This window comes from Branchiostoma lanceolatum, chromosome 11, assembly GCF_035083965.1.
Source record: "Branchiostoma lanceolatum isolate klBraLanc5 chromosome 11, klBraLanc5.hap2, whole genome shotgun sequence".
Lineage (NCBI taxonomy): Eukaryota > Metazoa > Chordata > Leptocardii > Amphioxiformes > Branchiostomatidae > Branchiostoma > Branchiostoma lanceolatum.
Window position 1 is genome coordinate 8,608,697 of NC_089732.1, and position 24,025 is coordinate 8,632,721.

General features: G+C 42.2%; 1 protein-coding gene and 1 long non-coding RNA gene across 3 annotated transcripts in view; one reads left to right on the forward strand and one right to left on the reverse strand.

The window, feature by feature from the left end:
• LOC136445399 (zinc-regulated GTPase metalloprotein activator 1-like) overlaps window positions 1-24,025 on the reverse strand; it is a 59,842-nt gene that overhangs the window by 4,498 nt on the left and 31,319 nt on the right. For both annotated transcript variants that reach the window (XM_066443384.1, XM_066443383.1), the window contains exons 10-14: window positions 23,966-24,010; window positions 22,057-22,113; window positions 21,657-21,735; window positions 17,643-17,711; window positions 17,180-17,245 (exon numbers count right to left, since the gene is read on the reverse strand). In XM_066443384.1, the coding sequence (XP_066299481.1) occupies window positions 17,180-17,245; window positions 17,643-17,711; window positions 21,657-21,735; window positions 22,057-22,113; window positions 23,966-24,010 (316 nt within the window). The remainder of the gene's footprint in view (window positions 1-17,179; window positions 17,246-17,642; window positions 17,712-21,656; window positions 21,736-22,056; window positions 22,114-23,965; window positions 24,011-24,025) is intronic.
• LOC136445400 (uncharacterized) lies at window positions 1,319-20,909 on the forward strand. Its single transcript, XR_010757409.1, has 2 exons — window positions 1,319-1,836; window positions 20,276-20,909. It is a non-coding gene; the product is annotated as an uncharacterized lncRNA (long non-coding RNA).

The following is a 24,025-nucleotide window of genomic DNA, read 5'->3' on the forward strand; positions in this document are numbered from 1 at the left end:
TACTTACACCGCAATTTGTGTTGAGCAGAAAAAGTGTAGAACTGCGCATATTTGCTAGGCAGGTAGCGGCGTTGTTTCTTCTTCGGTAGCCGTGTGCGTATGAAAGCGGTTTGGGAAGCGCTATCAAAACAGTTGGTAGCTTACAACAAAGAGTTTGTGCAAGTCCTTCAAGCCTTTCTCCAAATCCCCACCGTTTGGCTTCGCCTCGCTAGACTAACCGTGCCTGCCACCGTACACCCCTCGGCACACACTCCCCTATCTCTCCGATCTACACGGATCCGCGGGTCGACAACTCCTGCACCGCGGAAAAACGCCAGGCCTGCCAGCACAAGCTCGGGACTTGTTGAAAAGCTATTAGCTCCGATGTCCCCAAAACAAACAGGGGTAATCGCAGATCGGGAGTCCTGGGCCGATAAGACGGGGCGATAAGCGCAAAGGCACGCATTGAATGCGGGGCTCAAGTGTACCTGCCCCGCAGATACAAGCCATGATAACGCCAATTAGACTAGTGAACAAGACGGACAGATATACACAACACTCTAGGCAGTTCCGCGCACACAGGAAGAAATACAGCCGATAACATTAGCCTTACAACTATCCTATTGTCGTGGCATGTGGTAGGAAATGGGACAACAATAGGACAATGATAGTAAGAGTTTTTGTGTTGTTATTTTGGTGGGTAAGAGAGAGAAAGGAGAATAGTATGAATACCTGTAAGCTTGCAGTGTGTTTCAATCACTAGACAGGTGATTTTTCACATTTGACAGTTACACATACTCCGGTCTTTTGAAATTCTGTCATTTTTGTTATCAGTACTTCGTAAATATTGACTCCAACGTACTCTATAACGTAATACATGTATATAACATCATGCATTTTATATACTTTATTTCATTATTCCTATATCAACGTTGTGTTGGTTTATCAAAACCACTTCTGTGGCTAATAAAGTAAAGTAACGTAGCGTTCTATCATACTTGGACCAAAGCATCGTCTATTGCCACTTTTTTGATTTTTTAAAAGTACAAACAGGTGAATACAAAGCTTGCAAGTCTTAAGTAGATGAATTGCACAGATGAATTGTCTTGAAAAGCGATTTGCCAGTTTCATGTTATGAATCTAACTCAGTGTGGTTTTCTTTCCCCTCCTTTATTTCTTAATCTCGTTTAAATGACGTAAGTAGCATAGAATGGCAAGAAAACAATAAAAGTGCAAGACACACAGATGTTCTTTCCTCAGGTAAACTTGGAAAGGGCAGCACAGGTGAGTCACTTTTAACCACAAGAACAAGTGATTGACAAGCTATTGATAGATTGAAGCTATATCGCCAAGTTTTTTTCCAGTCTCTTCCTTTGTAATCTCCAAGCAGATGTTGGGATGAAAGATCGTAGTTTTCTAGGCAGCCCCGTTTTGTCAACACACAATCACGAAAAAGAAGTTGTTAGAAAACTGTACGATCTTCCCTCTCACATCTGCTTGATCGAAGATCCTTCCCTCCCGATTCACCTGTGACACATGAAGGACAGGTGAGAAGCGGCGGCGCCTTTTGAACGCAGGTGTGAATCTGACGGGCCGAGCGAAGTGCATCCGCGCGCACAAGCCTTGAAAGGCCTTCTCAAGCCAACAGGCACGGGCTATCACAACAAGCGGGTGGCCAGGCGAGGGTAATACCCGCGGAGTTTGCCGGAGGATCGGGCCGAGGGAACCGACACCGCGGACAGGTGCACAGGTGTCCGTCCGGGATCCGTCTCGGTCCGGGGTTTCGTCTCGGGGAGTTGGGAATGAAGTGTTAGCTTGGAAAACAAACAAACATGACAGCGGTTCTGAGTGGAAAAGGTTAGTGAGATGTGAAGGAATGTGTAAATGTTGTGCCGAGGTTGATAAGCATGATACTGGTCGATATTTTCCCGGATTTTTCTAGGCATTATCTCACTACAATCTGGAGTACGCGGAGTGCCCCCCTCCCCCTTTTACTCTACCGTAGGAAAAACAACTTAGCAAGATCCGTTCATGAGTGACAACAGGAAATCAAGACTCACGCCGAAGTTGTTGAATGACATCTAGGTGAAATCTTTAAGTTTAAGTGTCTCTTTTAAAATGAAATAATAAACTGACAAAAGTACTTCAAAAAGAAGGTATGCGAAAAAAGTAGAGAAAAAATAGAGAGGAATCTCAAAGAAAAAGATGGCCAAAAACTACCATACACATCTTAAGGTAATGTAGAGATTGAAGGAAGTAAAGGTGTTAAGATTCTACATCCAACAGGTATTTGCTTTGCGTTATGTTATGTTTTTGCTAACATAAACATCGGTGAGCCATTTCATGAGTTAAATACATCCACTCCAATAATCCCAGGGTCACATAAACTAAACTTATGAACAGGTGTTATGACGACATACTCGTAATTCACAATCTCTCTACGTCATTCACACTGTACATATATCTCTATCAATAAAACGTCATATACATGTAGTAAAATATTACTATATGGCAAGAATTGCTGATATCAACGGCAAATGTGTAACTTTTTTTGTGTCAAAAAGGAAGTATGTACATGTATACAATGATCCCATTTTGAAAGTTTAAACATGACAATCTGTTGGCAGTAAAAAAAATGCCATGCAACAGTTCATTTCTCTATTAGTCGACTTATTAATCTCTATTGTGTGTAACACAACGGTTCCACAAGTACGCGACGGCGGCTGGTTATGTCGAACTTGGGTACCCCTAGTCTGTATAACGCAAACTCCAGCTGTCCGGGAGTTTCTCTCCCCTCCCCGAGGCGGTTACAGGGCAGCGAGCGGTCACAGGAGGCTTGATTGAATTCAGGCTAGGGTACCCCCAGGTCTGCATATCTACACAAATCTTTGTTCACGAATATCCAGAGGAGAAAGTTACTTCGAAATATAGAAAAAAAGTCCAAAACGAAAGTTGTGTTGAATCGTTAGCACCTCAGCGGCCATCTGTCAAGCTATAACGGGCCCCATTAGACTAGACGGCGATCGCTCTGCGACCTCGCTGCGACCTAAATTGGATTCGTGTAACCCTTGACTTGAGAATTGCCATATCATGCAAAATATAAAAGTATGACTGAAACACAACAAAACACACAAAGCGTTTTTTTATCCATGCATAAAATTCGTTGGGCGCTCTGTCAAATTTTAGGTCGCAGCGCGATCGCAGCGAGGTCGCAACCCTAGTGGAATGCGGGTCCTAGTCACACGCAACTCTACATATCGAACACCAACCTTTGTTCACGAATATCCAAAGAAGAGAAAGTTTGTCCTAAATATAGAAAGAAAAGCGTCCAAAATAAACGAAAGTTTTCTTGAATCGTTAGCATCTCAGCGACCACCTGTTAAAGTAAGTTATACTGATATTCCCGCCATGTGTACTCTGTCATCCACTGCTACCACCTCTATTCGCTTTATTACAAAACCCGGATTAGTCCAACAAAAACACAGCCATGAAGGGCAAACGTCGTCAAACTTTCATGTAGCCACAAAACGTGCGATAAAACTCTTTCAACGGCGAAATAAAAAGCCAGATAAATCAACGTTTTACATGTGCTGAATGGTAACAAAGAAATAGTAACGACTTCGAAATTATTTCTTTTATTACAATAGAAAATAATAATATTTTGATGCCACCAAGGATATACAAGGTGCATAAACACACGCTGAAATATTGCTTTTCTCAAGTTAAGCTTTCAGACCACATGCGATTTTTCGTGTAACATAGCAAGTTGTAAAACCTATGAACTAGATGGTGACAATCTCATATTTGCTATTTTGGCGAAACCACAAAAAATAATTTTCTTCACAAAAAAGGGCTGTTTTGATAGCTTTTAGTACATTTCAATTAAGTTTCTACATTTTAATCAAGTTTCTAAAACGCACGCATACTTTTAATTTCTTCTATCAAAACTGCAATACGTGACCACCTGGTTTCTGATGTCATCGCACCCGAATTTACGCCAACAGACCGCGCGAAATGGCAGCGCCGTCCAAACACAATGGTACTTCATCATTTTTATGGTACGACGAGTGATATTTTATAGACCATTCTCGTTTACCCTGCGCATATTTGCCCGCTCATAGAGGAAGTTAGGCCGCCTAAATGACCGATATTTCTTCGCTGAGACAACAATCGTCCTATTCCTGATGATATGTATTTTCTACCTTTATTGCTCCCTTTCTATGAACTGTTCGGAGTGTATTTAGTGCGTATTGATTAGTTTGCACTTGTAATGTGCGCGGTAAAGGTTTTCCCGTTGTGTGTACAAATGTAACGTACATTCACACTTAACGTGTAAAGATCTCCTTTGTCCCAAAGGCTGTGTAAAGGCAGCTCAATTTGTGGCCGCTTTTGTTAAACACGGTGGAAAAATCTATATCTTTACTGTCTATACATTTCCTTGAAACTACCCGCCAAAGACCTGGCAGGCTAGATCGAATGCAAATTTATGTCATCAAAATCGCGGCACGTCTAGCGCAAACGGCAGTTTATTTACGAGCAACACTAGGAGGCTTTGAGACAACCCCGCCGTAATACTTTCTTTATGAACTTTCCGTTTGCAGACACTCTTTACACAGCGCCTTATGACAAAGTGCACTTCACCGGCAGATATAAATGTGTGATTGCACAATAAAACAGACGACCGCGCCGCTGGCTAGCAATCAACCTTAACAAGCTCTAACATAGACTGATGGACGTACGGCGTGTAACAGCTTGCATAATGGGGTCGTCAGTGGCGGCTAATGGCCAGATATATGGCTGTGTTAGCGTCGTGCGAAAAATAAAAGGACCGGGTTGTAGGCGGCAAATCCAGCGCGCTGATCCGCTGAAGTGGACTCAGTAAGCGGCGGAACAATCGTAAGACTACCGGGCTTTAAGACACTCTTAATCTGTACAAGACTCAACTACACTTAAACGGACGGAGTTGGACTGCGTAAAGGGATGTGCTAGGTACTTGAGGAAACGACACAATTATAGGGGTTTTGCAAGCGTTTTCTGCTACCAAATTACACAGGTGTAAACGTGTACAACCGACTTTCCAACACGAGGACGAACTATTAATTACAACCGATGTTCGGAAACTTTGAAACAATGCGACCCAGCATTCAAATAGTAGAAAAAATAGGTAACATTAGCGGAGAAAAAACGTTCGCTTGTATTTACGTCACAATGGTTAAGTTTTAGTCACAATACAACAATTTCAGCTAGCTCGACTCATAATGTTATCTGTGCTTAAACTATGTTGTTACATGAGAAACCAACATTGTTTTATTACGAAAACTGATTAAATTTTCACAATAAAAATGACATCACGCGCATCAACATACACACACACACACACACACACACACACACACACAAACAAAAATACATAATTACAAACACAAAAATACGTTTAATGTGAGATTCAGTAAGAGCGACTTTCAGCACATCACGAATATCTTGACTTCCCTTTATGAATTTGAAACAGTTTCCCAACACCATAAAAACATCTCCCCGTTCCCTTGAGTCCTTTCACTCGGACGGCAGAGTTTTGTAACGTAACGCGAACCACGGCAAAGCTGTGCTCCCACGGAACGGCCCATGCGGGATTTATCTCCCAGGATTTGAGAAGCACTACATCCGCACATCCATCACAACAGACCCTACATCACTGTCAATTTGAAAGGCTATCATACGGACATCAATCGAGCGGCGGACCCAAATTTGGAGCCGAAGTCGTAAGCTCTCCCCGTACGGAGGCAGGCGACGTAACCGCCGTACGTCCGGGCGGCGGTGGTTCCACACAGAAAGTTCGACAAACCACGAAAGGAGCTACGGCGTTTATACAGCTATCTATCATGATTAAACATCGCCTATACTAAGGTTAAAGCAGCAGACGCCACTTGCCCCCCTCCCCACCCCAGCCCGGTACTGTATATGCCAGGTCTATAGAGGGAAATGCCGCGGGAGCTGACCGCACAATTATGTCATGCGCGATCCATTTTGGTAATAAAAGGAACTCCAGCACAATTTCTCAAGACATAAATCACGGGGAAGGTACCATTTATCATGTAACTACGCGCTCCAGAGACTTTCATGGGAAAGCGCCGCCCTCTCAACTGAACTGAAAATATGAAAAGTTTCTCTCAAAATCTGAAAATATGAAAAGGTTTCACTCAAAAACTGAAAAGATTAATTTTTTTCCTCTCAAAAGGTGAAAATATGAAAAATTGTTCTCAAAAACTGAAAACATGAAAAGTTTCTCCCCAAAACTGAAAATATGTTAAGTTTCTCTAAACTGAAAATATGAAAAGTTTCTCTCAAAAACTGAAAATATGAAAAGGTTTCTCTCGAAAACTGAAAATATTCATTTTTTCCCCTCAAAAACTGAAAATATGAAAAGTTCTTCTCAAAAACTGGAAAAATTATAAATTTCTCTCGAAAACTGAAAACATGAAAAGTTTCTCTAAAAAACTGAAAATGTGAAAAGTTTTTCAAAAACTGAAAATATGTAAAGTTTCCCTCAAAAACTGAAAATATGTAAAGTTCTTTTAAAACTGAAAATATGTTAAGTTTCTCTAGAAACTGAAAATATGCAAAATTTCTCTCAAAAAACTGAAAATATGAACAGTTTCTCTCAAAACCTAAAAAAGGAAAGTTTCTCTCAAAACCAGAAAATATGAAACGTTTCTCTGCAAAGCGTCTGCTTCTAAAATTACTGGATGATTGTCCAAACCGATAATTACATCTCATTCAAGATGCTCAATCACCTGTTTGCGATAGTTTTTTTCATATTTCATGAAAGTATTTTAATTTTTAATTTTTTTTTTCAATTTTAGAATTATTCAAACGGACTGTCCTACAAATCGCTTGGTAAAAACGTAATCGCTATCATGGTTAAGATTTTCTTACCCTTCTTGGCACTGGTTGCATTTACCACTATCCACTTCTAAGACTTCTACGGATCCTTGTAGGGTCTGAAGTGTTTATGTTTCATTGGTGTATTTTTTAGTGCTGTGATTGACAGCAAAAATATCACTCAATGAGAGAGAAGAACGTTTTTTGACCAACATTTTAAACCCCACACTACTGTATGATGGTACACTACATAACGACATATTTCCTGTACACTTAAACCGTCATCCTTACCATTTGATTTAGGCACCTGTTTTCTGCACTACACCGCATTACGCAAGCTCCACACAACTTCACATCAACACTTATGTATCTCATCCCCACTTCACAACATGGACGAAAACACTGTGTCCCTACTCCACATGTCACAAGGACCGGCATCCCGACCAATCCAATCTCACTCCGGTGTCAAGAGCGTTTTCCAATCCCAATGTAGTAACACTACTTATCCCACAAGCATGGGGAGAGTGGCGCGTTCTATTAAAACAGCAGCTTTTGGAGTTGTCAGTGTCGCCCTTGAAACTTGAACGCCAAGACTGGACCGTACAAGAGTTGAAGGGCAAGACTGGGCTAACCGAAATAGCCGATGACAGATAGACACCCTTTCGGTTGGCGATACAGCCCCCCATCGCGCTCTCTATGAGAGCTAAAATGAGGGCGGTTGATATTGTGTTTGGGCGCACAAATATTTTCTTAGCAGCATCTTTTCTTTGCATGACCTTTCGAGATTTGAGGAAAAGTGGGGAGGGGGGCGGGTGTTCTTTTAACGCGGTTTAGCGCGGAAGGTTACTTCAAAAGCTGTTTTCCTTGCCGACTATGTGCGGGATTCTTAAGCGATGACGAAAGAAAGTTGCGGGGACGAACGTTTTACCACTCGTACGTACCAGCAGTCACATCAAAGCGGCCTTCCTCTGCCCCGTTGCCGCTACTCAGCTTATGTTACCCCGGTGCCTTTTGCCGCTTGCTGGTAATAATTTGGCGCTAAACGATACAACATCCATTGTGCGCGGCCACAATAAGAAACCCATTTGCTGCGATAATCATATGAATTTATGTGGAGAAACATTATCCCTCGCGTTCAGTAAACTATCCACGGGGGACGAAATCCCGCGAATATCGGCCCAGATCACCGGCACTCGCGCCGTCTCTCCCGCCGCAATAAAACCATGATCCCCCCCTGATTCCGCCGCAATAATCGTACGTTTTACCGGGATTTGGGCCATATTAACAGATACCTTTCTAATGGCACCCAATATAAATAGCAGAGCCGCGGTTTAGCACGTTGGCTCGGGTTATCCATTTTCTCATTTCACTTGTACAAGAGGAATTGAAGTGCCTGTCAATCGAGACAATCCATCAACACACTCATCCCCAAACTCTCACATACATATAAAACACACCCTCTCCCGGCAGTACTTTCAAAAGCTTAGGAAAAGACAGGACGACAAAAATGTATCCATCTCCGCGATGGCCCCCCCAACCTGCCGCAATTAATACTAATCAAGCTAAATTACAAATAGATGTTCGACGCGGGTCTTAATGGAAGTGATAGTGCCATTAAGGGCGACAAGGGGACCTGGTAATTTTTATCAAAATATTTTGACGCCTCTTTGCGCTAATGAAGAGCGGCAGTGAGAAGGTTGGTAAGGGTAGCGGGAGTAGTGGTATATGGTAGTGGATGTTAGTCATCAACATCTCGTGTGGCAACAAACACATTCTCTTCTTTAGATACATATGCATGTGATAAAGAGAGCTCGACGTCCACACGTGAACTAAACACGTGGAATATTCTAGTTAGACTGTTGCATAGGAACAACATAACAACAAGACGAACGTGAAAGGTGTCTTAGCCTGACGAACTGAAAAAGTTAAAAACAATGCCGATAGCTAACGATTGACGGATGGAATGAACAAATCGAATATCTAGGTAGGTGGAAAGAATAGAAAAAGTTCTTGTCTTTGCTACATCTTGAAGTTTATTCAAATTGAAAGTGAATTGAAGAGATAATTGAGACCAGAAAGGACTGATGAGTCCAGTGGTCTAAGAGCTCACTGTAGTTTGCACGGTGATGGTATTGTATGTGATGTGTTCATCACTTGATATTTGCGTGTTGTAACGTAGTCTGCGTAGATACAGAAAGCAGTAATGTTGAAGCTACACACTACGCTACACTTCATGTCCACGGCCCACTACCTGACATTTAGCATCTATAGATCCACCTGAAAATAGTCGCCATCAAAAAGCAGCAACCAAACGGAAGCGACGTTGAAGTTGATTTCACCGACCGTAATTACGCCTCTCGGGGTTGGTTAGACTGGGTTCGGGGAGAGCCAATCATCTCTAATGAATTCTCTGACGGTTGGCAGGAGCGCCGGGGGCTGTGGGGTGAGCTAGGTGCACCACGCCGTGCTGACTTCACTCACTATCAAAACAACAAGACAGGATCGTTTAAATCAACTCATAACAAAACTTTACAACTGTTGGCCATACCAGAACACCTGCGAACCACGATATACTTCTACTTAGTACGAGCGTGTACGTTAGGAGAACGCAGAAAGGTCGATACTTTACATGTGAGTGAGCACCACCTGCAACTACAACGCAATGCTTTGCTTTCTTGATCTCTATAAAGGAACAAAACATGAACTTTAGTGGACTTTTGGACATATAAAAGTACACTTGGCATTACGTAAGTTTTTTCAAAACATAACTATGTAAACGGCCGATGTCTAACGTATTCTTATACATTGAATTCTGAACAACACAACTTGTCCACATCAGCTTTCCAACCGTCTCTGCTTAGAGTCTCTGCTGCTTGTTACCGAAACCGCACTGTCTTGATGAACGTGGTATCTATACAATTTCAATTCAAAAGTACATTTACGTAAAAACTACGAAGACGCTAAGTGTACAGGCATATACTATCAAATAAGATACGATGCGAGAGATGAAAGCAAAATGTGTCATTAAAGATATGATAAACTTGCTGTACTATGCTACGGTGCAAAGTTATAAAGAGTGCATACAATCTTGACGGACTGTGTGCAATGAAAATTTGGTTCGCAACTTTCAAGTATATGTGATTCCCTTCTATATATATACATCTAACCCGTACTGTGATTGAGATGGTGAAGATGGCGGGAAAACTCTATATCTGACGTTCCGACTCCTACAGAGTTTCGCTAACTCCACGCCAGATCTTCCAAATCCGAACCGATGATGGGAAAGGCGATACATCCATAATGCGATCTATCAGCGAATCAGAGAGATTAAAGATCGAATTAGCGTAAAACTAATGTCATCGTCCCGGGAGCTGGCAGCATGAAAGCCGGCAGCTTTGCGGCGTGGCGCGGATTGATGTTTGCGGGTTTACGATGTCGTTATACACCATCTATTAAGACACATATGCACGGTGGTCCGGACAAAGCCAAATTATTATATATGGCTGTGTAAGCCTATTAGCCACAATTTGAGGTTACATTGGGGGCAGCCCGACTCGCGCCTATTGTGTATTTTTAGCATGGCTGGGTTCGGCTCGGAGATCATTACCGAGGTTTGCGGGGAGAGAAAGCGGGCAGGGCCTGATGAATGCGCGGGGACGGCCGGGACAATGCCCGGCGGAAGAAACTGCTGAGGCGCGCTTTTCTCCGCGACACCGGGTGACCGGGACGGACCCCGGCCCTTTGTCGGGGAGAGCGACCCCGTTACCGCCGGGTGAGGGCCGGAGATGGGCTCATCTCCGCCGACCAAATGAAACAATTTCATGGCGGCTGGTTTGCAATAGCTGGCCCTGCTCGTTCCCGGGCGCCCGGTGACATGGGGTGTCGTTCCCAGTGATGAGACGTTCCAAGGTGACGCTCGGGTGAAGACCGGGGGTTATCCAAGAGGAGACATCACTTTAATCACCGCTAGAACGATGGGCTGCTAGCCGCTTTTTTTACACCGTCAGCGGTAATATTTGCTTATGGTCAGACTGCATTGAACTACTATAGCTGTGGAAGCTAATGTACTGGCGATGGTAAGAGATACGGGATATGCAGGGCGACGTTAAGTTTTTTTTTTTTCATACAGGGGTCTAAGTCAATAAAGCCAGTGTAACACACTAAATGGTGGCTATACCGGTGAGAACAATACAAACTCAAACATCCTTCAAATTCCATTGTCATATCTGTATCAGCACAAAACAAAACACCTGTTTAGGAATGTCTGAAAAATAAAATGACGCAAAAACAACCCAAAACACCGTTCTGGTACACAAAAGCCAAGGATGGGGAATACCGATAAAAAGAGAACAGGAAATTCTCAAATGATCACTTCCTCTCGGAGAGCTTCCTACCCAGTTGTTCATTTCCGGTCACTTCCGGTCGTCAACATCGTGACGTCATCTGACGTCACCTATGTGGTATCCGATGGTAAAGGCATCAAACTTTCCAAAATAACCGCCACCACACAAAAGGGGTGGCATGACGTTTGGGAAGTCTAAATTTACCCCCTGTCCTTTTTGTTCACCTCTGAGATGGCGCCGAGCGACTGCTAGGAAAACTGACCATACCGTTCTTTCTCTCTTAGGTTGCTTCATCCTTCTATCTATCTATCCATCCATCTATTCATTCATCAGCTTGTCCATCCATCCATCCATCTGTCAATCGTCCGTTGAGCCTTTCCAGGATACGAGTCCACGGCGCATCAACAAATGGTTTGGGATCAATCTACTTCTACCAGATCGCTGGTTAGTTCATAGACAGTATCAGCCGACCTTCCAGCCAGGCAGCCATACAACCATCAGGACAATCAAGTACTTTGCACCATTCAAACTGATCTTCGACTGAGACCGCCAATCAGTGAACGGGATACGGCAGGAATATTTAGTCTACAAGTCTGTGGGGAAAGGGAAGCAACGTCATCAAGCAGATACCCAACCAACCAATGGACAGTTACTAGCCAGTCAAAAGACAGTCCAAGAGTTGACCAATCAATCAACCAACCTGCCAAGACCAGCAACTAGTCAACCAACCAACAGACTAGCCAGTCGTGCAAGTCAACCATTTATCAATCATAAATCAATTAGTTAGTTAGCCAGGAGGTTAACTAGCTACCATCAAGCCATTGAGTAACGATGGAAACGGCAAACATCCAACCGGCAAAAGGACCGACCACAACAATCCACCTGCCATATCCAGTTATCATTCTTAGTTTCACCCTTCTGCTCTTTTTTGTATCGCTGATTGGTTATTTTGTTATCACAATATTCTCTTCAATTGTCAGCCACATCTTCTAACTTTCATTTGATGTTTGGAATTATTTTTGTCTCGCCGAGTATGAAACAACACAGCGACAGTGTAACCGCATTTTGTTTATACCGTAAACGCCGTGACCTTGGTTAACAACAAAGTCAGCACCAAGGACAGGTACCGTTTGGTAGATGTTGGGTGAAAACTTGTAATATAATCATGTCATTGTGACCCTACATAAACTGGATAATGACATTAACCCAACTGTACATGTGTACCAGTACCTGTAACCTACAAATATACTACTTAAAACGTTTTGGCGGTTATATCAGTCAATATCAAAGTGATTTTAGTTTCCAAGTTCAAGTTTCGAGATGTTTGCAACAGGTTTAGACGCCGTTCATAATAACTCTTACCTCGGGTAAAATTCATTTGCAACTAAGTACTTTGGGCATTCTACATCTGCTGCTATCAATGATATGATACTTACATACACCACTTGTTCGTGGATTTACGTCATTCAAAGTGGTGACTTCTACGTCACACGCCTCTTGACTTGACCCCTTACACGTTTCGATCTGGCGGCTCTGTCCTGTTTTTCAGCTTTGACGATTCTCTGAGCTCTGCTATTCTACATCTCTTGACATGGGGAAGTGGGGATCGTGTCAGGGTGAACTTAAGCTTCGCAGGCTCACTTGAAATGTAATGGAACACGATGACATTTCCAGTGCATATTTCAAACTTCAAACTCTCCGCCGTCAATTTAATGTTACACAATACTTTCTTGTATTAATTTGAAGAAAAATAATTAAGAGAAAAGAGCACACACCCGTGTCAGGGTAAACTTAAGCTATCTAGGTTCACTTGAAATGCGATGGAACACGATGACATAACGCACTTCTGAGAAACTTTTCAGTGCACATTTCAAAGCTCGAAATCTCATTCATCATACTTTCTTGTATTAAATTTGTAGAAAAATAAGAAGACCAGCACGCATGTTAACCGATGTGTAAAATGGACATTTTGCCAATAAATAAAATCTTTTCCAAAACATATCGTCGTTTCCCTTGAAAAATATGCTGAGAATATCACAGATTCCACATTCACTGCTATGTGTGATCTAATGTGTAGTGTTATGTATCAAGTGTCTCACTAGAGGTTTACTTAGGTGGAAAAAGTGAGTGAAGTGCTATCTCGTAGTTTCACCCATTAGCTGTTGGACCAGCACCAACTACTTAAGCAGGTAGTACTCTAACTACTAGATCTGTAAATCTTCAAGAACCAAGAGTACTACACTTAAAGCAACGGCAGAAAACACCTGAAGTGAGACGTGAAAATGTTTGTGTATGTCGAAGTGCTTCTTTATAAACTACTTCACGTAACGAGAGGGCGGGCACTTGTGGACGGCTCTCGGGTCCGTGACGCAACCGGGCGGTAATTCACCCTCCTCTCTCCGGTCGAGACTGCACCTGTTCCCGGTAAAATCAGTCCTCTCGGCTGCCCTTCAACTGAGAGGGGGGTCCTTAGGACGCTGGTCCTCACTCGGACTTTAATTTTAGAGTCACGTTATTAAGAAGAAGGCTTGGGGGGAGGGCTCCGAATATCCCGGCAGGCGCTCGAAATGAGAATGCAAATTCTGCATGATTCACACGAGTATTAATGTATCGCTGTTTCAACGCCGTTTGGGAAAAGTGAGCAAACGCTGAAACCAGATCGAGCTTCATAAACAAACGCACCGTGACTCCCTCCTTTCTTGTCGGGCTGAAAGGACAACGTACACCGCCACTTTGTAAGTCTCACGCGGACAAAGTGGCTCTATTCAAAACAACATACCAAATTCCAATATGCAAACAATGCTATCTGGTGTCACAAATTGATACTACTACAATTTGTATTATTTCACCTTAAACAAGCAAACACGCACCTGAACAAAGTGCTTTTTCATTAACTGAGGGGTTGAAATTCTATCGCGCAAATTCAAATACAGCCCATTCACTGCGCCCCGGCCGCAACACAAACAAGGGGGGACCCCGATTGTCGTTCGGGGCGCTTTTCCATAGAAATCTACCGGAAGAACCTCTTACTAAGGGTGAAAGGTCGCTTCCTTTGAAAGCTGGAGGGTCTGTGTTTTATACTTCGTGTCTGACATGGTCCTTACAACGACTGCTTAACCTCTGCAGCGTCCAGTGACACCGTGGTCTGGTCAGCTCCAGGCGCCGCCCACCCCCGCTGGTCTGACAAGGTGGTCCGGTCCTACACAGGCCGGGCGGACGGAGTTGGAGGTCGGATTTGGCGCAGGTCTTGGCCTTTCCCAACTCCCTTATGGCTCCACCATCTGGTGTTCGCCTTGTACGGTTGTCCTAGGGTCTGTACGGGGCACAGGGTGACTTCCTACCGCTTTGTTGGGACGGGAGACGCGCATTCAGCGAACACAGTTCACCACTGTGTGGTCTGAAGACTGCGTTTCCTCTGGTTTATATAGCAGGTGCGGGGTAAGGTTACATCTACTCTTAATCATCTTCTCATCACCTGCAGTGTGTACCTGAGGTGTCGGTGGCAGGCAGGTAAACACTATCCCCCAGGTGGGGGTGCGGGGCTTTGTGGGCAGGTGGGAGCGCTTCACGCCCGCGAGGATCATACCCCCAAACAAGTCCCTCCGCAATTATTTGCCGATGCCGAACACCCGTGAAGCTTACAATACCCCGCCCGACATCCAATAAGTGGCCAACAAGAGCGGAGCCTTGCTACAACAAACACTCCCAAGAGCCACGCAAATAATTTTCCGGTAGTTCGGCTACCGCGTAATGAAAACTTTGGTGACACGGGGTTGGGCGACATGACCCGGGCGGCTTACCCTAACCTTAACGTCACCTGTTCTCACGAGCCACCAGCAAGCGTTTCATCCTGGCTAATCCGTACGGATTCCAGAGGAGAATCGGATCCGAACGGGTGGATCATGATCTCAGCTAGCGAGAAATCTCCCCGTTCTTTTCTTAGCTAATTCTTGCGTATCCCCTCCTAAGTAAACTCTGTCACCTGAAAGTTTTCTCGGCTCAGCGAGTCGAGAAAGCCTGACCTCGGCCGAAACCGCCGATGACAGATTCGCAAGGGGCGAACGCAGCGGCCCGTCCGACAGATTTAATTACTGGGATATTTGTATAAAGCCGGATTTTTTCCGTGTATATGTTACCCCTAGCGGGTGGGACATCAACAGAGGTGTTGGGAGCGCACAGGTGCACGCGCTCAAGCGGAGAGTCGCACCGCCTCTGGAGCGGACACGGGACACCGGCGGGCCGCTCTCGGGTCCTGTTGCGCTTTCACTACACTAGAAACTACAGCGGTTTTTGCACCACCAAGATCAACTAAATGACACATTTATGATTAAAATTGTGTCTTAAAAAAGCGTTAAAATCGACATAAAAAGGCAATTTATGCAAAGCTCGTTTTCGCCTTTTTCGAAATAGCCATATCCGACAAAAACAACATGTGATAATCTCTTGCCATGACATCAATTTATGGTTTATTAGGGGATCTAAGATTGTAATCATCTCAACGATGAAAAGTCATTGCATCCACACCGTAGGCATAAACTGACTAAGATGAAGAAAGTCCTTTTTTTTCGTTCTTACGTACTTCTTTGGCCGATCAACGAAGTTTAAACTTTTTGTAACCCCTTGGGCCGAAGGATAAGGTGGCTTACTACGCCGATAACACTTCATAGTATACGAATTCAATAAGAACTGCTGTGACTAAAAATACATTTGTAAACAACACGGCCGGAACCTGCACAGGTTGTTTCCCCTGTCAGAATGAAATCACGCCTTGGGTGATGTACGTTTGATGCGTTCTTTCAACTCTAAGGTATTCCACATCAAAAGGCCATGTTTTCCCTCGCTGTCATCATCTATAGGCAATCGTGTTCCGCACACTTGCCTCTAGTCAAGGAGCACCGGAACAAGGTCTCAGAGAACACGTCATCGCCTCTGCGGTCAAGGACTCTCAAATACACTTGGTAATGACACATGGAAACCAATGGTACGGAGAACCGCATTGAAGAGGGGAAATTAAAACTATCGGTAGATAAATTTTAACAGAAATATACGGAAACTTCATTCAAAAACTGAAACTTTTCGAAGGTTCAAATACCGTAAGGGACATACAATTAGGATGATTTCATGGTAACTGATTCCATTTGAACTATTACAAATAACAAAACGTAAATAGTACTCAATAATTGCATAGTAGTAAGAACGGCATAGAAGAAGGGAAATTAAAACTATCGGTAGATAAATCTGAACAAAAATGCGGAAATTTAATTTGTGTTGTACGTGCATAACTGAAACTTTTGGAAAGTTCAAATAAAATTTGAATGACTTCATGGTAATTAATTCCATTTACACTACCAAAACTAACAAAACGTAAATAGTATTGAAGAATTGCATTGAACGAAGATGCGGACGGGTCATTTGAAGGTTCAAATACCCTAAAGGACATACACTTTGAATGATTTCACGGTAATTGGCTCCATTTACACTACCAAAACTAACAAAACGTAAATAGTACTCAAGAATTGCATTGAACGAAGAACGGCATAGAAGAGGGGAAATTAAAACTATCGGTAGATAAATCTTCATAAAACACAGAAATGGAGTAATGTACAATGTACGTGCATAACTGAAACTTTTGGAAGGTTCAAGTCACCGTTAAGGACATACAATTTGAATGATTTCATGGTAAAGTACGGACAAAAATATTCCATTGATCCCCTTTGCATTACCAAAAGCAACAAAAAGTAAATAGTCCCAAAGCATTGGATAGATTATGAATAGAATTTCATATTTATTTTCAGAATGGTTAGAAATAATCAGTCAAAATCAATATCTGTCAATGGATTTGATTTGAATTATGATCAGTCAGTATGAATATTTTGCCACTTGATTTTGTTTACCAATGAGGGTACCCTTTCTATAGAGCTGTGGTGAAATATGACACCACAGTAAACAAAGACAATAAGTAAACAACAACAACCCACCTTGAGCCTTAGTATATCCATGGCCTCTCCTTTGGTGTTTTTTATCAACTTTTCCCACAAAAGGTCCTGAATGACACATAAAATAAAGTCTACAATTCCCTAAAAACTGTACATCAAAATCACCAAAATACCTAATTTAAGCTTTTTTGTCTTTGCTAACATATCATAGGAACAAAATAAAGAAGTATCCGCTAACTGATGTTTATATAAATAATATTTTTTAGTTTTCAGTATGCACAACTTAACATTTGTTAGAAAATAATCCTATATCAACGCAAAATAGAATAAAAATTTCAAAATACGAATTCAAAAGGTTTTTTAAGCATAACTGGCCACATAACGTTATATACTTCCAATTTGCATTCAACATTGTAATCTTAAAAATGATCAAACTGTAAAAATATTATTTTTCCTGTGAGAGTTTATCAAAGAAACGTCGCAACAAAAAATCAAGTCGTCTCACCTGTAGGAAGTTTTCAAACGCGTCTCGGTCCATGTCTCCGCTCAGTTCCACCGTAACCGTGGATACAATCTACGACAAGAGGGTGAAGAAAAATGCACAAAAGTTTGTATACAAATCTGACGCTCACTTTCTGACAGGTCATTCGTCACCAAGTTTTCTCATAAAGCCTCTGATGGGGACAGAGTTTGGTGCCGAGTTTCTCTACCTGTTTGTTCAGGTGGGTTTAGTTCTATACAAGCCCAGCCTTCTAGCATAAAGCACAGGTGCACTCGATTGTTCCAGGGGCGTTCTTTCTTTGTGGTGTAACCACTGCAAGAGGGCAAACTGTTTTCAGAAACACAAAGCCATCATTTAATTAAAACGAGCCAACAACAACAACATACCAACACTTAGAATGCAATCTTCAACTGGCTGTAACAAGTAGGGAATGGTACAAGAACTTCTCAAAATATTGTTGTTACAGTAAACTACAACAACGAAAGCCTCAAACGTTTAATGTATTTTCATGTTCAATTGACAAGGCATGTATCCATTGCTAATGTGCTATGAAACACCATTATTCTCTGTGAATTTGACATTTTCCATTCATTCCCTGTGATCCTTCAACTTTAAATCCGTCCGTTTCTAAATTGACAGCTAATCACTCTGAAATGGGGGCATTTTCAGGTACAATTGGGCATGTAATGTGACGGATTAGCCAAGCATCATACATGACATTCCCTGTCAGAGTTAAGCCCCAGTGAAGAGCTGCCACACACAGTACAGGGCCTCAGGAAATGCGGATGTTGGTAATTGAGCGGAAGATCGATCAGTTGTCATGTACAGGTGTGTTTTCCCTCAGGTGTGGTGCACAGGTGAGTACAGGTTCAACCCTGTAGCTGTTTTTCCTCATGTACACTCTTTACATTTCATACACTTTCCTCAACCACAATTTCACATTCACTGCAATAGTAACAGGATATCAAAAGCGGGAGTTCTGCTGCAGTACCGTACCGAGCCGCTAGGGGTGCCAAAATCTAATCATTTCGATGATGAAGGTTAGACATCCAGGTAGTAAGATACGCCAAAAATAGTTACTCAAGCAACTGGATAAAATTTTGAACTTCAAAATTTTATCCAGTTGCTTGAGTAACTATTTAATCATTTCGAGTTTTCATCAACACCTACCCACGTACCAAATATCAATACAATCCATCCATGCCTTCTTGAGTTATTCTGTCCATTGACAAACATACACTGAACACATAACCTTCTTGGTGAAGGCAATAAACAGAAATAGAAATGAGTGAGACATTGAAGGAATCTAAAATGCATGACAAGCAATGTGCTACAAAGAAAAAACACAACAGTTCTGTGCTTTTGAGTAAGTACAAGCTGTAAAGCAACTGATTTACTTGAGCCAAATCTTTTAAACAAGTAAAAACTGGACTTTGGGGTTTATTTAACTCACTGCAGTATGCTTTACAAAATTTTAGGGCCCCTTTAATGGGGCTTGAGGAGTATATATATATAGCTCTCCTAAAACCTGGGAATTTCAACTTTCTACTCTAAAAGTACTTGTGTGGGTTCACAACCACAATGAACAACTGTAGTTCGAACCCATAACTTAATGATCCAGAAATATGATTGCCAACCACAAGAATTCTGCTACTCTCTGCTTAGAAAGTACAAATAAAATTGTACGTGAACATCATAGGGAATAAAAAGGTCAGGACTTCTACAACGAGATTACAGCATGAAAAACTCTGCTCACAATCAATTATTCACCACAGACAAGCCTCCTACAGATTATGGTTTGATTTAATAATCCTCTTCCTCTGGATTATCCCCTGCAATGGCTAATAATGTTATCACGATTGACTCCCGAACATGCGGCTTGGGCAAGGTGTAATCCAGCTGATTGTGGGAAACAATTTGTGCAGGATGGACCATTTCACTAAGCCTGTTGACCTTGTGCGGTATGGAGAATAAGCTGATTACCATACGTCTGGATTGACAGGCCGTTGAAATGGGGCTCCAAACTCTGTTTCTGTGTCTACACATGTATTTATTCGGTATAACTGCCATTCAGCGTAACACACCAACTTCGCAGGCACGCGGCGCAGCAGCAGCTGGTTATATTACACCGAACGACCTGTCACACGTAACTTTTGCACATCTGACTGTAAGTGTTGTTTAAAGCTAGGATGCTCCTACAGTACTTGGTGGCAACGAGTTCCACTCTATAACTGTCACAGTTCTAGGGAAAACAAATTTTTGGACACATCAATTTTGGGTTGATGTCTGGTTTCTTCTTGTAACTTGTAAACAGTAACTAGCTCTTGGTTCACTGATGACGGTGCATGACTCAGGAATCTGACATTCTGCATCTGATTTGCATGTGGCATATTCCACCTCTGTCATTGTAAACTATGGCTGAACCTTTTAAACACACATAAGAATAAATAGATTCTCTCCAATGACCAAATGCTGACATACACGACTCCCCACTGTTCTAACTGCCGGCCTTTGCTCCACAATGCCTGCTCGATGACTCATAGAACGACAAGCTTCGGGATTAATGTACTGTGATCTTCTTTATCTTCTTCTTTCAAGCCTTGCTCAGTGGTGTGCAAATATTTGCATCTCTACAGGTCGGACCCATCGTTTGGAGAGAAACGTGCATCCATCATTTCTCCCGCGGACTGGAACACTAGCGAGGTAACTGTGACACACCGCGGGACGCTACTGAGGTGGTGTCCGATGGCTAGCACGGTGGCCTCACCTCACAGGACGATCACACAGGTCAAAAGTACAACTCTTATAACATGAAGCTTTTGCAAGAGCTTCAACAAAAGATTTGTATACTTTCTTCTGTGTAATATTTATGAGGAAAGACTTGAATTGACAATTGAATCTTCTTAAAAACACTAACTTGTGATATATATAATGGGGATGTTCTGTGTGATGACTGACCAGGTCAAAAATACAACTCTTATAACATGAAGCTTTTGCAAAATCTTCAGCAAAAGATTATACTTTCTGCCATGTAACAGTTATGAGGAAAGGCTTGAATTGACAATTGAAATTTGAATCTTCTTAAAAACACTAGCTTGTGATATATCTAATGGTAGTATTCTGTGTGATGACTGCCAAGGTCAAAAATACAACCTTCATACCACAAAGACATTTGATGCAAGATGTTAAACAAAAGATTTGTCTACTTTCTGCTTCGTAATAGTTATGAAGAAAAACTTGTATGGACAATAAAACTTAATACAATTTCCAGTTCATGGTGCTGTTGTTTTCCCATCAACAAGACTATTAAATGGAGATTAACCTTTATTGCACTTTTAGAGGTATGCCAGCTGGATATTTCATGATTCCTCAAAAAGTACAAACTGCTTTTATATTGTCTATTCATTTCTTTAGAAGGGACAAGGGCTTAATCATTAGAAATCAATAAAGAAAACACTTAGTTGACAAAGTTTGTACATTGACCAAGAAGCAAACATAACATGAGGAAAGAAAAAAAGTATGAAGGTGTTTGTATGATTTGTTTGCTTTCTACATGTATGTATATGTACATGACCCAACATCTAATGAAGAAACGATGAAGTGTAGAGAGTCATACTGACTTCATCCTATCACCTCAGGTCATAGTGGGGTCATTACTCCCATTGAAGTCTGTCTCAATGCAAGTGAGATTGCCACAAACCAACAAAGGCTACACAGGACCTCTCAACAAGTGTGGTCCCTCTCCATGAAACACTCTTAGAAAAACTCGCTTGGTGTTCGGAACAATGGTAAAGAACACAGAGGCTCTTTGTGTGAATGCCTGACATGAGATCGGGTACCGGGGCCGGCTGTGAGGGTTCGTGGAAAATTTTCATCACAAAACGACTCCGCGCAAACATTTCTACAAGGCGATGTCGGGGCATTGTCCCCGCTCTCCTGCCAAATTCCTGCAAGAAGGCACAGAACAAAGCGAGGTCGCGGAGGTCACGGTGATACATCATAGCAGCGTAAACTGACCTGATCCAAATGGTGGCTGTGCTCGGACGTACATGAGTCTGTGTTCGGTAAGACGGGACCGGCGAAGACGTCCTGGTTGCTATGGCAACAGACGGGAAGGAGCAACAACGTTATCCGCAGAAGAGGGGAGAAAGGAAAACATTTGTGGATCTTTATTGGAAAAACAGCGAGCTGTTTATGGGCTGAAATTAACCGATAATTTGGCGGACATAATAGAGTGGGATAATAACAGGTCTCGCAGCGTGAGCAGAGCGACCAGCAGAGCCATTCAGGTCTTTTTAAACACACAGCGTGCGGCCGGTCGAACCCGACACTTTCTCCGATTCATACACGGCCATGGGTCAGAACACCGAGGGATGGGAGAGAGAGGAAAAAGGGAGGAAAGTCTCTAATAACTCACCAACGATCCGAGTTTCCCTCAAAGGCATGCAAATCCAAGAGCGCTGCCAGGTCGGTTCTGAAAGGGAACAGCGAGGCATACGATAATGAGCATCAGTAGGGTTATTGGGCTCGGTAAAGGATTGTATGGTGGGCCATTATTATGTTTGGTTTGGGAAAGATGGGCCAGGGAGTCTGTTGTGCGTTTTACAAAGGGGGAACGGCAGGAGACCTTTTCTGTGGGCAAACAATAGGTGTGAAGCTTACGGGGATTAAGTCACTAGGACGAGCCGAATTCACGAGCAGGAACAATGTGCTGAACACACATTAGGGAACGGTTTTGGAAAGCGCTTTTCCCACACACAGACCGTGACAGAGTATCCAAAGGACAATACAGATGAACATTTACAACTTATGAAGATAGATTAGGAATGCTTTCACACAAAAGTGTTGAAACTGATTGTCTTCTTACTTTCAAGACTTTTCTTTCTGAAAGAATACAAAAGAATAGTCTTTAAGAGAATAGATTGTTTATTAGCACAACAAATTTGTTAGTTCTAAGATTCTCGTGAATTGTGCTCCCAGTCTTTTGATTTCAGGACCAAACTATTTTCTAAAAAAAATGTTTTCATATGGAATTTTTTTTGTTGCATATGGAATTTCTTTTAAAGGTAGAACAGGTGCGAACCTTTTCAGTCTTGCTGTTGTTTATATTGTCTTAATTATGGCAAAAACAGGGCAAGAATTCAAAGCCAAGTTTGCATAAACGACAGCTTTGTCACAAAATCTCATTGTTACTAGCACCTCTTGCAACTAAGAAGCTGCTTTTGTCATTATAAGTAATTCTGTGGCCAAAACATTCTGGTCCATGTTATAAAGGGAAATTGTTTACACAGAACTTCTGTACTTTTTTGTAAGAAGGACTAAACATGATTGACTCGTGTGATGGCTTCAATGCCATCTGTCAAAATTGCAAAGAAGTTATGCCACTTACGTTAAACACAAACATACCCCTATGGAGACAATCTTATCTAAAATAGCAACTCTGTGTACCAAACAGCAGGGTCTTTTACTGAATTAAACATAGTCAAGTTCTTACGAGGATTTTAGCAAGCTGTAACTTGTTGAACCTTTAGAAACTGTTTGAAAAGTTGTTATAGAATAGCTGTGAACACACATCATCACTAGTTACGGCATTTTGTTCGAGAACGTTTCCCAGATGTCAGAAACAGTTGGGCTGGGGTGAAAGCCTGTATTCAGAGCGTGAAGTTTAGACAAATGTTATTGTATAAACTGTTGAATTTCCTGAATGGTCAGAGCGACACAATACGCAGCGCTGACCCTGACTGTCGTGCGTGTCCGGACCACCTTTTGTTAAGAGAGAGGAAAAACGGCTGTAGACCTCACAACTTCACATGGTCGGGGGTCGTTTGCATTGGAGATGTTGACAAACCTACACCAATAGAGCACACCAGGAAGCAGGGGCAAGGGGGCCAAAGAAAATCAATACACTGTACCCCACAAACTTGACGTAAGAAGTAAAAATTTAAAACTAAAAAGACTTTTCAGTACTGTTGCTTACTGTTCTACTGAGACTATATTGAAACTTGCATGTAAATTTCACCTGCGAAGGTCCCCAGTTATATTTAAAAAGAAATAAATCATTTGCGAGAGTATCCGAAATCTGTACAAATTATAAGTACTGTTCTACTAAGAGTGAAACATACATGTAAATTCCATCTGCGAATGTCCCCAGTTATATTTCAAAAGAAATAGATTATTTGCGAGAGTATAAAAATTTTTTCTGTCCAAACAAGCAAATTTCCATCCTGGGACAGAGGGATGGGTTCTGGAGACAGCTCTGGTATATTACAATTGTACATATGCAGAATGACAGGCTGGTATTTTACCTTAGAGACTTAAAGACTTACCTTGACTTGTGCGTCTCTAGCAGCTTTGCAACAGAGTTGATAGCCCTGCAATGAAAAAAA